The 14,407-nt window shown below is 29.6% G+C and overlaps 2 protein-coding genes across 4 annotated transcripts in view; both read left to right on the top strand.

Annotated features, from left to right (window-relative positions):
- Positions 1–3,178: 3,178 nt before the first annotated feature.
- On the top strand, positions 3,179–4,831 carry LOC106771790. 2 transcript variants are annotated; one of them, XM_022785153.1, is made up of 4 exons: positions 3,179–3,437; positions 3,533–3,606; positions 3,712–3,843; positions 4,521–4,831. In XM_022785153.1, coding segments are annotated over exons 1-4 (261 nt in total). In that variant the 5' UTR covers positions 3,179–3,383; the 3' UTR covers positions 4,522–4,831. The 2 variants fall into 2 exon arrangements, with proteins under 2 accessions (XP_022640874.1, XP_022640875.1); XM_022785154.1 differs by lacking the exon at positions 4,521–4,831 and having other exon boundaries at positions 3,712–3,991.
- Positions 4,832–12,620: 7,789 nt separating this feature from the next.
- Positions 12,621–14,407, top strand: part of LOC106772713 (eukaryotic translation initiation factor 3 subunit M) — a 4,137-nt gene continuing 2,350 nt past the window's right edge. Inside the window, exons 1-4 of one of the 2 annotated variants that reach the window (XM_014659268.2) lie at positions 12,621–12,805; positions 13,385–13,514; positions 13,821–13,959; positions 14,063–14,210. In XM_014659268.2, the coding sequence (XP_014514754.1) occupies positions 12,713–12,805; positions 13,385–13,514; positions 13,821–13,959; positions 14,063–14,210 (510 nt within the window). In that variant the 5' untranslated portion in view covers positions 12,621–12,712. Of the gene's footprint in view, positions 12,806–13,384; positions 13,515–13,820; positions 13,960–14,062; positions 14,276–14,407 lie in introns of both variants that reach the window. The other variant, XM_014659269.2, reaches the window with a different exon arrangement.

The raw sequence follows: 14,407 nt of genomic DNA, 5'->3' as shown, positions 1-14,407 counted from the left end.
TCATGTATATATTTGCACTATTCAAGTTTAAAATGGCAAAACCAAGTTTTTGAATATATTAAACCAAAAGAAACTTGTTTTTAAATATATTAAATCAAAAGAAAATAATTTAATCTTCAATTATGACAAATTACCAAAATTTAAGGCATGTGTAAAGAAACTTATCTTCTCAGTAACCATTTTAAGAGAAAAAAAGTGAATTGGTTATATTACTTTTTTGTGCTTTTTAGTATTTTTCTCAAATTCACTTACTAAGCTGATAATTAAACTGAAATAAATAGAGTAAGGAAGAGAAAAAAGTTGCAGAGATGATTTTATCCTGGTTCAGATCATAAGGATCCTACATCCAGTCGTTTATGTCAAAAACAAGATAAACCTTTTTTACTAAACACAAAATAATTACAATTAATAGTCACGCATAAAATTAACTTGTAATAGTTTAGAATACCACCTTTCTTGAAACCACAAGAGATGAACTTACACCTCCTTTGAGTCTTCACAAAGGATGACCACCTCCTTCGAATACTTCACGAAGGATGATCCTCTTCCAAGCACCTCCTCAGACGCACCAAGGATGAACAAGCTATTCCTCTATCACCGCAGTAGCACTTCACAGCTTTGCAAACAAGAGTTTCTTTAGCTTAAGCAACAACACACTGTTCTCAATGATTTCAGATGTTTAAAGCACAAGGGAAGAGTTAATGTTGATGGATAAAGAGAGCCTATATATAGACTCAAGCAAATACTCTTTCATTCTTCGAAACTGGCCATTTAACGCTTTTAATCGATTAATATTACTGTTATCGATTAAATGAAGTGCAACGGCTAGTTTTTCAAATCTGAAACCTCCAACAGCTAGTATTAATCGATTATTCCTGATTTTAATCGATTAACTAATCGATTAAATTAAGTATTAATCGATTATTTCTATATCAGTTGAGTTTTCAGCTTTTACTCGTTTTAATCGATTTTTAATCGATTAATACTAGTTTTAATCGATTAAAACAATGTGATTTTGACTCTTAACACTGATTACAATGTATGAAAGTACATGGAATCGAAACCAATGAAAATCTAAGTCCTAAACAATAAATTAAAATTATTATAAAAGCTTTTAATAACAAAAAATAAGTCTGGATCTTCATTAATCTTGATAAATCTTGACTTGATTTGGGCATCATCAAAACATCATCTTTATCATTTTGTTAACAAATAAAACCATTTTTCTTCACAATTAATATTATGTAGAAATTATTTTCTGTTAATTTCTTCAAAATTTAATATTTCATGTAGGGAGAAATTAATTTTAACTTCTATTCTTTCTTCTACAAAAGATGCTTCCTCCAAACGTGTTCACATTCTCACTATACTACACCGACACATATATTCTACTGATTTAAATCAAATCAACTAGTCTTTGTGAACTTACTTGGCTAGACTTTAGTGAAAGTAATTAAAAATGGTAAGCAAAATTTAAAAAGCACTGTAAACTATTTGATCCAGTTTTTTTCTATAACATAACTAAACTTATAAATAACTTGTTGGACATTTAGTCTATATTTCTGTTCTTTTTAAAATGTCTATTATGCCTTACAAGAAAAATATTTAACAAATTTTAAAATCCGATTACGTTTTCATCAAAATTTAACTCAAATTTTATCCAATTTTAGAATTTAATGAAAGAGTTATTAAATTTTAAAATTCAACAAAAAAAACTATCGAATTTCGAGATCTATGAAAAAATTTTAAAATTTTAAAATTTGATGAAGAAAACTATCAGATTTTTCAAAATGCCTATTATTTTATTTTTATTTTTATTTTTTAAATATATTATTATAATAGTATAAATTATATTTTAATAGTTGTTAAAATATGAAAATATATTAAAATTTTAAATTAAATTAATTAATTATTAAATTTTAAATAAAAAACAAAATTTTAAAAACATGTGTTAATTTGATTTTGAAATCCCATTAACAATTTTTTAATTTTTTTATTTAAAATTTAAAAAATATTTTATTTAATTTAATATTTTAATATAATTTAATATATTTAAATATATTAAGTCACATTTTCTTTTCATTTTTTTTTATTTTTTATTTTCATTATTATTACTTTTATTTTAATTATTTTTTTTATTGTTTTAATATAACTATTATAATATATTTAAATACATTAAATCATATTTTATATTATTATTTTTATTTTTATTTTTACTATTTTTGTTTTTTTATTTTCATTATATTAATTTTATTTTTATTATTTTTATTTTTATTTTTTAATATAATTATTATAATAATAGAAATTATACTTTAATAATTATTAAAATATGAGCATATTAAATAATATTAAAATTTTAAATTAAATTATATTATAATTTAGAAATAAAATTTAAAAAAATTATTAATTGGATTTTGAAATAGTGCTAATTTTAAAGAAAAAAGAAAAAAATTAAAAAAAATTATTAAGGTGAAAAATGAATTTTTGAAAAAGTTCGAATTACCAATGAAATGCCCAAACTTGTTTTAGAGAGTTCCAAATTCAAAATAGTCTCTTAAGTAAGTATCATTGTTATTTGATACTCTGTTGTTATTGGGTCTTAACTGTAGAAGGCCCAATCTTTTGGCTTTACTTTCCATGTTGCCATCTGCAGTCTTATAGGAGAAAACGCGCGCTTTTCAATTTCTGCACTTATCAAATTCTTTGCTCTTTCAAGCACAGAGCAAATCAAACGAAAAAACTAATTCATCGATCTTTTTTGTGACTTCTCGGTGAGTAATCGGTGCTTGTTACTCAATCAATCATCTGTATCATTACGCTGTTTCTTTCTTTTCTAATTTTTAATGTCTTCGATCTTGCTTTCGCATCAGGTTTGCTTTGTCGTTCAGCTAACGTTATTGTGTTATTTGCAATGACTCTATACTGAATACACTTTTACCTTGCCTTTCTAATTTGTAATGTTCAAATTCACTCAGTGTGATAGGGCATCGGTCTAGTTAATTGCAATTTAGTATAATATATGTTGGTTTGTTTTTAATTCTTAGATTATTTTTTGTGAAGGTTACGGTTATACTCGTAAAATTGCTTTTAGGTTGCGGATATTAACGCCATATATGGTTTAATTTGTACCTTTAGACGTCAATGTCAACTCTAAGCATGGAGAGCGGAGGATCGAGGAAACGAATGAAACAGGAGGCAATTTTTTTTTTCTGCTTTTCAATCTTTTTATGTCTGAATTTACCTTCCGTTCTATTCGGGATCGTTTAGTATTTCGTTTTTTATTTCATGATAAATAGGTGGAAGAAAAGGTGGGAGATGAAGCGGAATCAAAGACTGCAGAAGAAGAAGAAGAATTTGAGGCAAACATTGCTGGATCAGAAGAAATGGAACTCAGTATCGCTCTTATTCTTGAGAAAATTGAGAATTATACTCAAAGGGTAGCTGTGTTTAGTTATACACGGTGTGAAGCTTGGAATCGTAGTGTATAATTAAGTCATCTAATTCTTTCACATGCTGAATCAATTGCATGTAGGTATCTGAGCTCCTAGAATCAGGGAAAACAATGATAAGGGCACTAAGCGATGAATTTGAAGAGAAAGTTGTTATGTGAGCTCTGAAGTTGTTACTAAACATTCAGAAATGAAAACTGTTTTACTTTTTTAATGTTGTTGGCTTTCTATGATTTGATCGTTTTAACTTCACATTATGTAGGATACACAAGCATCAAGTCGAAAAATGGCAGGAAGAAATCAGAGAACTGCGTGCACTTGATGCTTCAAATGAGGAAGCCAATGCTCTTCTGCATAATGCTCGATATCTTCTTCAGCCCATTCGTGATAATTAGTGAGGCTAATTTTCTGATGTCTTTGTACAGTTGTTAACATAATCGTTCACCCTTGTTCCTCCATGCATTAATAAGAAAAATATATAACCCTGTTTTTTATAAGCAAGAAAAATATATAAACTTGGTATGAGTATTTTTTATCGTTCGTAGCAATTGTACAGAGAATTTACAATAACTCACTCAACCAGTTCAACCAATGTAGTTAGACTCTCTCGACTTTGGTAGGAGTTTCACTGTATGCTATGATACCCGGGGAAATACTCGAGCAGTATTGGATCATTAGGAATTTAAGATTGAATTAGTTTGAATTGGACTGTGGTCCATCATCCAGTTAATCTTAATGTGCAATATATACTCATCAAAACTGGTTAGTAGGGTTGGCGGGAGAGGGAATGATAGAAATTTTACTGTTAATAATAACACTCGGCAAATCTGTGGAATTTAATTTCGACAGTAGGCAATTTAAAAGCAAGAAAGGTGTTGTTTCAATTTGATTTAGCTAGTACTTCATGATCAAAAGGTCAGTGTCAAGTCCTTACTTTTTATTGCATTTTTTTATCTGAACTTGCCTTTTCTTGAATTCAATTTGTTTTTACCGATTTCCCGATTAGAAGTTGACCTATGCTATAGCCTAACATTTGTAAGGTTTGATGTTGAGATGTATGTTCGGATGCAGGTTTTCCAAGGTTTGCGGATCGAGGGAAAATCCATGAGATCTATAATGTCTTACCATTTACCTGGATCCCATTTGTGCATTGTTATATGTAGTCTCTATATGGATATACGTAGAAAATGTATACATGGTTAAATAAAAAGAAAAAAAAATCAACTTTACCAATTTAGTGTTGCTTTGCTTGGCAGCAAGTGAAGGGTAAATCTTTAAAGTTTATAGATATCGATACACTATGCAGGAAGTTAACTTTTATAGCTTAATTTGTGTTCTGCTATATACTTACTGGCTAACAATAGGTTGAGATTATCGTACAAATATATGAACATTGCATTGAAGAGAACAATTAGCCATCAGTGGGAAGAATGATAGAAATATGCATGTTATTTCACTGTGGTTTTACTCTAATCTTTGTGGATAGATTCCCTTGTTCAGTAGTCATGAGTCAATGCAAGACATAAACCACACAAAGGATAAAAATACTCGCGGTAGTGATTAGTATACACTTGATGGGTTGTAATCTCATCGTTAACGCCATTGAAGTACATGACAGTGGTGGCAGATATAAGTTATCCTGAAGCAAGGACACGCTGCGAATGAGGTGACTCGAGGAAGCAGAGATAAGTTATGCTATATCCTCTTGTGGCATTTTTTTCATTTAGCGTGGATTTGGGTCTAGCTCGCAAATATAGTCACGTGTATTTCTCAATAAAAATGTTTTTTAAATTCATACAACTTCACTTTTAACTTGGACAAGGAAAATGAACATAATTGTTGTTTAGACATTATTCCGGATTTGTTTTCCAAATTATTTAATTGCGGGCATATTTTGGTCAGTGGTCTAAATTACAGTTGGGAAAGAGGGGGTCCGGAGAAGTATAGGAAAGCCATAGTAGGTAAAAAAATTCACGATTAATGTAGTTTTCATCAAAAAAATATTGGTGTAATTGAGCTTTTAATCTTTATATTTATTTTCGGAATACTTTGTAAGTTCTTGAACTTTTTTTTTTTTTTATAATCAAGAGGTATGATACCTCTCACTTCAGGTTAGATTGTAATTAGGGTAAAGCGATGATTTCATACGTATATTAGGATTGAATCCCAAATCTTAAGATAAGAAATTTAAGTGTCGCACATTTTTTTTTAATAACCTAAACATTATAAGTGTAAGATGCGCAAAATAATTAAAAACTATAATTAGTTTTTATAAATGATACTTATTGTTTTATTGTTACAAGATTGAATTAAAAAAACAAGTTAATTGAGTTTTATTTTATAAAAATAACATTCTATCTAAAAATTAGAATTAAATATGTTTTTAATCCTTAAATTATCAAGCGATTTTGGGTTTACTCCCTATTTGAAAGGTTTGTTTTTCTTAGTTTTGAAACTTTTATGTTTTGTCCTTAAAATTTAACGGCATTAACTTTTCTTTTATATGGCAAACGGCGAGCAACGTCACTTTTCCATTTTCTGAAATGTGTCATCCTTCTTTCATGCATCTTTGACTTTTAAATGTTTGATTCTTTGACTGTCAAATGATAGGTTACCACTTGACAGTTTTTTCTCAAAATTAGGGTTTGGTGAAGATAGAGGTTTTTTCGGCAAGCTCTACGATGGATTGGTTCAAATGTTGAGGTTAGGCGATTGGAGGATAACCCTAAAGACTGGACTATCTACATTCATACCAACAACACTTTGAAACAAACAACTAAGAATTTCACCTCAGAAAACTTTTTTCAACCATACTTCAAATACATACAAAACCTCAAGAATATACCATCATGTAATTCAAAATATATACTTTTACACAATCCTCAAAACCCCCACATAGTTCAAATTTACTAGAAAACAAAAGAAAGAAACACTCAAAACGTGTTCTGAACTGGTCGTTCAACATCCATACTCGCTTAATTAGATATCGTTCTACTCTCTCAGTGCCCACACTCGTTTAACAAAAAGAAATCTTTCTCGCTAAGCAAAGACTCTTGCCCATCCACTGCTACAACAATTTTCTCTCCCTGGACTAACTCGCTCAACCCCCTAACTCGTTTTGCGAATACAAAAACAATGGGTTTTGCTCGCTCAACGACTACACTTGCTCAGCTAGATATAGTTCTACTCGCTCAACGACTACACTCGTTCAGTGACTAATTCGCTCAGTGAGAAGACTACATAATTCTGCAGCATAACAATTTTGTAGAATTTTCACCCCTCAACATTTCATGACCTACTCTATGCACTTTCACCAACTTCTAACACTCCTAGATTGAATTCTAAACTAAAATTGACCTAACCAAAAGTATATAAACCAACCTAAACTCGTTTTGAACTGTTTTACCATAAACTTTCAATCCAAAATTAATCAAAACCTCATTTTAGAGACCAAAATTAAACTCCATTAGTTAACTCATATTTAAGCAACTTGGAGGTTTGAATAAGTAACAAATGACTCAAAAACAAACTCCAACCACTCCAAATTGTTTCAGGACATTCAAATCAAAATTTCACAGCTAAATACCCACAATTTACACCTAAAAACCATCCAAAAGCACCACCAATGAACTATTACATGTTTCTATATTAGATTTCAACTAGTTCACAACTCAAACAAGTCTCAAACTACCTCAAAACAGACTTCAAAATTTAGTTTCCTCTCTTTAACCCTTAACTAAAGACTTCATATACCAAAACCCCTTTTTTTAAAGCCAAAACTGACCTACAACCAAACTTAACAATTCCTTTCTAAAATTTCCAATCAAATAATATCACTAACTTCACAACCAGAGAAAATTCAACACCAAAATCAATTCAAAACATATTCATTGCATTTTAGAACATTCATCACAACACCAAGTATAAGTCAATTATTTCAAATCATTCAAATCACAATTCATACAAAAGCAGATACAATTCTAATTTTAACCAAATTTCACACAACCTAACCAAGACCATCAATTTAAAATAACATTAGGCAAGGTCACTAGCTTCCCTTACCTTAAGGAGAACTACCAAGCTCTAAACACGCACAATCATTGCTTTAAGCACAAGGAACTCTAGAAATGCTTACAAATCATTAATTTATGGTCAAAATGACTCCTTAGGACCTTAAATTAACAAAGAACAAGAAAAAAAATGATTAAAAGACACATGCGAGAAGAAATCACCAAGCATGATCTCAACCTAAGAGCGAAAGGAAAAGGAGATGAAACTTGCTTGTTCTAGACTAGAAATTGATTTATAGATAATGGAGATTACACTAGTGTGATTTCTTAGACACTTCCTGAGCGTTAAATAAATGACTGAAAAAAATGGGAGGAAATTCGAAGAAAGAGTTTTAGAAAGATGGTTAGTATTTTAGATAATGAAACAAGTTTAAGCAATTCTATTTATATTATTAAATTATTTTAAAATTAAAATATTTCGATTTCATTATTTTAAAACACTTATTAATTTTAATACCTAGATTTTTACTTAAACCATTCCCATTTAATAAGTAATTTAATTCTAACGTATAGAAAAAATTATTTGCAAATATATTAAATTTTGACTATGAATTATATTGAAATAATATATATATAAAGTTAATGCAAAACAGTTATTTTATGATTTTTATTTGCTTGGTACAGTTAATGTTTAGAATATTTATATGCAAAGTATAATGCCAAACAAATATTTATTAAAAAATAATTTCTAAAATACCAGTTTGTTAGAAAAAATAAATTTCCCAAAATAATAAAGCCCGAAAAGATTTATTATTTAACCACATTCATTTATCTAAATAATTGATCTATAAGTAGAAACAAATATAATATAAATTAATGTACACATTAATTATGACTTAATTTAAACATGTGCACTAAATTAATAAATTGAATTTTTATTTATCAAAAATTTTAAATTTTATATTATAATTTTATGCACTAGATTAATAAATTGAATTTTTATTTTTCAAGAATTTTAATTTTTTTAATTGTGTGCACTAATTAAATGAATTGAATTTTTATTTTTCAAAAATTTTAAATTTTATATTGAAATTGTGTGTATTTACTGAGTTTTTTCTTTCTAGGAAAATAAAATATATGTACATCACAAACATGCTATACTTTCAAGTATAGATTTTTTTTTCTCACTAAAAATAAAATATATAATATTTTAATTTTTTATTTCCTGAAATATATAATTAATAATAATTAAAAAAATTATTTTATTGAAAATTTCAATAAAAAAAATCATTATTGAAAAGAAAAAAATATTAAATTAAAAATTTATTCAAACATTTTACAACATTATGTTTTTAAATTTATGCAACTTCTTCAATATCTTTATAATTATGTCTTTCATAGAATATATTTTTGCACGTGAAACTATTTTCACAAATATCTTCACAAATGCAAGATTAAACTCATAAAATGAGATAAAAGTTTTAATTTTGAAAATAAACTCCAAAATATTTAAAATTCAAAAACATTTGAATAGTCGTTTGAAAATTTACACAATTATAAATAATATATTAATAATTTTTAAAACATAATAGAACCTTATGAGGATCGAGAATTCTAAGTTCCACCTCAAACATAGGATTTGACCATTCAGATATAACTTGCTAAACATTCACCTAAAAAGATATAAATATATACATCAATTGGTACACTTCTTTATAATAACTTGAACCAATTCATGCAACCAACAGGTACACCTATATCTATAAAGAAATATATCAAAATGTAGTGAGAATAGAATATTAAAGTCACCAAATGTATGCATTAAAGGATCACAGAAACTATTAAAATAGAATTCTGATTTTGATATAAAAAAGCAGCAAAATAAACATGTACAACTTTTGCTCTTAAGTTGAATGTGGTTATTATTTGTGTGGTCATTAGCTTGTACGGGGAATAAGAAAATATGTCAATAGGTAGTCATAAAGGCCTACCATGTGAGAGTTTCGTTTGTTTTCACAGTATGCTGATTTTGAAGATAGTAATATGTCCAAAAGAATAGGAAAGAGGATGAATAAATAACCGGGAAACAGGGTTTGTTGCAAACAGGGCCACAACACCATTAGCCGAGTGTCCACCAGCCAATACCACAACTAGTTAAAAACAAAATATCAGAGTTTGAAGTTTCTAATCAGAAGCGCCATACATGATAGACTTCATTCAAGTGAGAACCTTCTTGTGGTTTTATACCCATAAACAACAAGCCTTGGCAATATATACATTTTAAAACAACGAACAATGAATATTACTGCTTGAATATGATTCAAGTTTCTAAATTGTGAAAATATATGTACACATCGAACCCTTAAAGCAAAATCAGGGGCAACAATTTGGTTTCTTTAGGGTTCTAGGTTGATGAACATGATAATGTGAATGAAATTATGTGGAACTTACCTCAACCAAGATAGCATTTGACGAGCACGATAGCGACACCACCAGCCCCTCCAACGAAGTTCCTCAACCTCCACACCCCAACCCCTCAATGCAGCAATCAACCCACGACGAACCAGCACCAACACGCACTGTCAAGGGCCACCACCAGTGATGAAAGTGCGTGAAGAAAGTGAGGGAAGTCTGTGAAGAAAGAGACGACCACTACACTGGCCTCACCCTGCGACAGTGGAAACACTGGTCACGCCGCAACAACACCGTCAACGCACCACCACAACACCGAAGTCACGCTGACACCGTCGTCACACCGTCGCAGCACACTCTGAAGTGAGAGAGGAAGAATTGGGGGATTTCTTGCACGAAAACAATTTGGCAGAATGGGAGAGGGAAATCCCAAATCTGATTTCATTAAGGCCTATACCGACGGTTAAAGGCCTTCGCTAAAATCAGTTCCATTTACCGAAGGTTCTAAGCCGTCTGTAATCACCAATTCATATGCCCTTCAGTAAAGCGACGAGAAGCTATCGGTAAATAGCCTTCGGTATTTAGCGTGTTTCTGGTAGTGGAACAACGTCTAAGAAAAGAAAGTGTTTCTCTTTGAAATCATCTAATATACTATGAGTAACAAATTAGAGTTTTATGAACAAGAAAGTCTATCTCTTTTGTAACACTGAAGTCAAAAGAAACTTTTATTCTATATAGTGTTATCTCAAGCAAAGCTTCTTAACAATACACCGTCGAATGTATGAATGCTAAACACTACTTTCATAAATAGCCTTTAAAGAAGCATCTAATGTTTATGTCATCTAATGACTATACATGTTATGTGTTTTACCAAATGATGCATTTATTAATGACATGACAAATGATAAAATGTTTTGAACAGGCAATACACAGTCTAACACTTATCACCATTCAAAATATTTAATGCATATACGATAAAGTGTTTTGATGCTTATATACTTTGTTCTTGATATTTGTGCAGATCACTAAAGTAGAAAAAATATGACTAGAATCACTGCACCCAAGAAATAAATGTTGTGAAAGATGAAGAACATTATGAAAATGTTTCCCTTGAAGATTTATGCTTTGTCACATCATAAAAGCTTAGTTTTGCTAAAGGCTATGATAAAACTTTGAACATCTACAAAGTAAACTAAAGTCTTACTTCTCACCTAAAGGCTACCCACTTTCCTGAAGTCAACTTTCTTGTTTAACAGTTTCAAGAAAAGTTATATATAAACGAAAACTTGAAGAAAAGAAAAGAAAGGATAAGAAAAGAAAAATAGAATAGTGAATTCAAGCTTACTATGTTCTTTTAAGAGAAAAACCTTAACAAATCATAAAATTCTTTGCATTGCTCATATCCTTTCTTTGAGAGTTGTCATCTCTACCTTTGCTCATAACACTTTTTGTATTACAAATTCTAAAGAGAATTAAAACACTTGTCTAGACTAGTTGTCTATGGTTAAGACCACAAGTGGTTAAAATACTTGAGACCATAAATGATTTGAATACTTGTAAACCGAAAGTGGTTAGTTGGACTAGTCGTATTGACTAGGTGAACCAAAAATGGTGAAAATACTCGTTGTAAACCTGAAAAGGTAAAACTCGGATAATCTTGTTAAAGATCAGTGTAACTCTTTAAAAATTTTCAAAGAAAAATAAACATAGCTCAAGTTAAGTAAACATATCTCTTTATTACTTTCATTCTTCAAATGTTTTCATAAAATTCTTGGAAAAATTATCGTGTGAACATATTTTTTTTTATCAATCATTTGAAAATTTATTTGACACCGTAGATATAATATTTATTCCCCTCAGTGTTTTTCTATGTTTTCAAAGAAAATAAAAAAAAATTAGACTCTGATACCTCTTACTCTTCTTCCTCCATAAAAACTCAATCTTTGTAACATTTTTCCTTCTTCATTGATTTACCACCTTTTTTATTAAAATTTTCTCTAAAAATTCATATATACCAGTTTAATATTTATAATAAATATATTAATATATTATTATTTATTATTTTCTAACAATAATATATAATAATATTTAGTTATATCTGTTTTTCTAGAATTATGTACTAAATCCTATTTCTTAGAAAAACAAATCTTTTAGATTAAAATAAATCTTTTATTTTATACCTATTAAACCGTTTTATTTTTTATTTAAAATATTTAATCACATTTATATATTTTTGTAATTATTAAAATGTTTAGATCTCTCATAATAAAAAATATTAAAGAAAATATTAGATACGGAGTGCATCTCTTAATAAAAAAAATGCATAAATACCTCGAACGGACAATGTATTTAGAATTAAATTTTAATTCTATTAAAATATTTTTATAGAAATGTTAGTTTCATATTTTAATAAAATTTTAAATTATTACTTCAAATAAATAAATTAAGAAATTTCTACGAAAAAAATATTTAATTTTATATTAGTAGTTTTATTAAATTTTACACTTAAAATTAATAATAAACTATATATTATAAATAATTGTAAATTAAATAAATAATTTTACATTGAAAATTCAGGGTACTTGATGAAGTTTATCCATGCCCTTCCTCCTGTATTTTAAAATTATATTAAAATTATATACCAAAAGTATAAGTTTAAAACTGAAAAATGTTATACTTTTTATTATTATATCATAATATCATAACAATGCTTACTATTGTTTATTTTTTGGATGATTATATTATCTTATATTCTTTCTTTAACACAGGGGTTTTATTTGCTCACACCTTCTTCTCCGCAGCGCGAGTCGCTAGGGTTTACAATATCGCAGGTCAGGAAACATGGCGACCGTGGTGCCAACCTCCGAAGAAGACGCTGCGCTCACCGTCGTTCGATTCGCCTCTGAACTTGCCTGGGCTGATGCCGGTCCCGAGGTCTTTCTTCTTGACTCTTTTCTCTATCTTCCACTGTCTTCGGCCTGCTCTGTGCTTTTTATTCCGTGTATTTGTGGATTTTTCTTTATTTTACTTTTTGGTTGGCTTCTGTATGAGACATTTTCCTCCGATAGTCTGCTAGGGATATGATGGTCTGTTCACGATACACTGTCTATATGCTTATTTGAAATGCCTGTGGAACTTAAAATTGAATCCGAATTTGTTAAACTATGATATTGGATTGAATACTCAGATTTTGGTATGTTCCTAGGAACCCGTTCTGCATCATTATTATTTTGTCGTAGAAATTTCCGGATTCAAGTCACTGTTCAGAAAATGAAAAGAGGGAATAACATTTAATTGTTCGTTTGGTAGGTTGGTTGGGAAGAGATTGATTTAAAAATATCAGGAATAGTATTTTTGTATGTAGTTTTAGGGTTTGTTGGTCTACGATATTTTCCTCTCTCGCTTCTCTGTACAGTCACGCTTCTTTTTATATGTGATGAATTGTTGTGTTCTTGTTTGAATTTGGTGTTTGTATTATTGACAAATCTGGTTCTTCCCATAATCTCTTGTCAGGTTGCTGAGCCACAAGTTAGTAGACTCTGCATGGAGGCTGAGGAGTTCATTGTTATGGGAAAGTGGTTGGAGCTAGCATCATTGATGATTACCTCTGCTGAATTGATTTTCTCTAAGGTTTCTGAAAAAGGTAGAGTTATCTTTCTTTTCTTGATATTGGTATAAACAGCTTTTGATGGATGCAGTCATCTGTGCCGGATCCTTTTCCAACTCTGCCACTTTGTTTGGTTGTGACATTGTTAACCTGCAATATTCACTGTCTTTTATTCTTTATTCTGTTGCATTTGTAGCTTTCTTCTTGGTTTTTTGATTTCTCACTTTTGGTTTACAATCCAGTTTGTTATTACATAGAGAACTTCTCAGGGTGATAGGATGTGCCATTAATGGTTCAGCTTAATCTGAGTGTGTTAACAAGTTCTGTCATATCTTGTACCAGATATAGAGTCGATCTTCACTATCATTTGCAATCTTGTTACAAAGACTGCGAATCCAGATGAAGCAATGGAGATTGTAAAAGTTGTAACTGCAAAAATACTTCAGCAGCCAAACGAAAAGCCTGTTGTGCGATTGAAAATGTAATATCACATGCTGTTTGGTTTAAAATTTCTGGTGATGCATTATGGTGTAACTATTTATATTGTTATTTTTGAAATATCTTTTCGTATCTCTTCTCTACAGTTTGATCAATCTGTACAATCTTTTGGAGACTCCATACTGCCAGTTTTATGTCTACATGAAGACACTGAATTTAGCTGTTGATGGGAAAGTCACTGAATTCATTATACCTTCATTCAAAAAGATTGACCACTTCTTGAAAGACTGGAAAATTGGGATACCGGAACAGAGAGAGCTCTTTCTTGCTATCTCTAATATTTTGAAGGAAAATAAAAGGTATAGCAGATTCCTCTATATGTCAATTTTATTTTTGATCTCTTACCTCTCTTCAGAGTGGGAGTACCACCTGTTTTTTTTTTTTTTTTTTTTTTTTTACTTGTAATTAGTATTTCATCTTACCTTATCTCA

Source organism: Vigna radiata, chromosome 8 (assembly GCF_000741045.1).
Source record: "Vigna radiata var. radiata cultivar VC1973A chromosome 8, Vradiata_ver6, whole genome shotgun sequence".
Lineage (NCBI taxonomy): Eukaryota > Viridiplantae > Streptophyta > Magnoliopsida > Fabales > Fabaceae > Vigna > Vigna radiata.
Note: the sequence above shows the minus strand (reverse complement) of the source record. Positions and strands in the feature narration are given on the sequence as shown.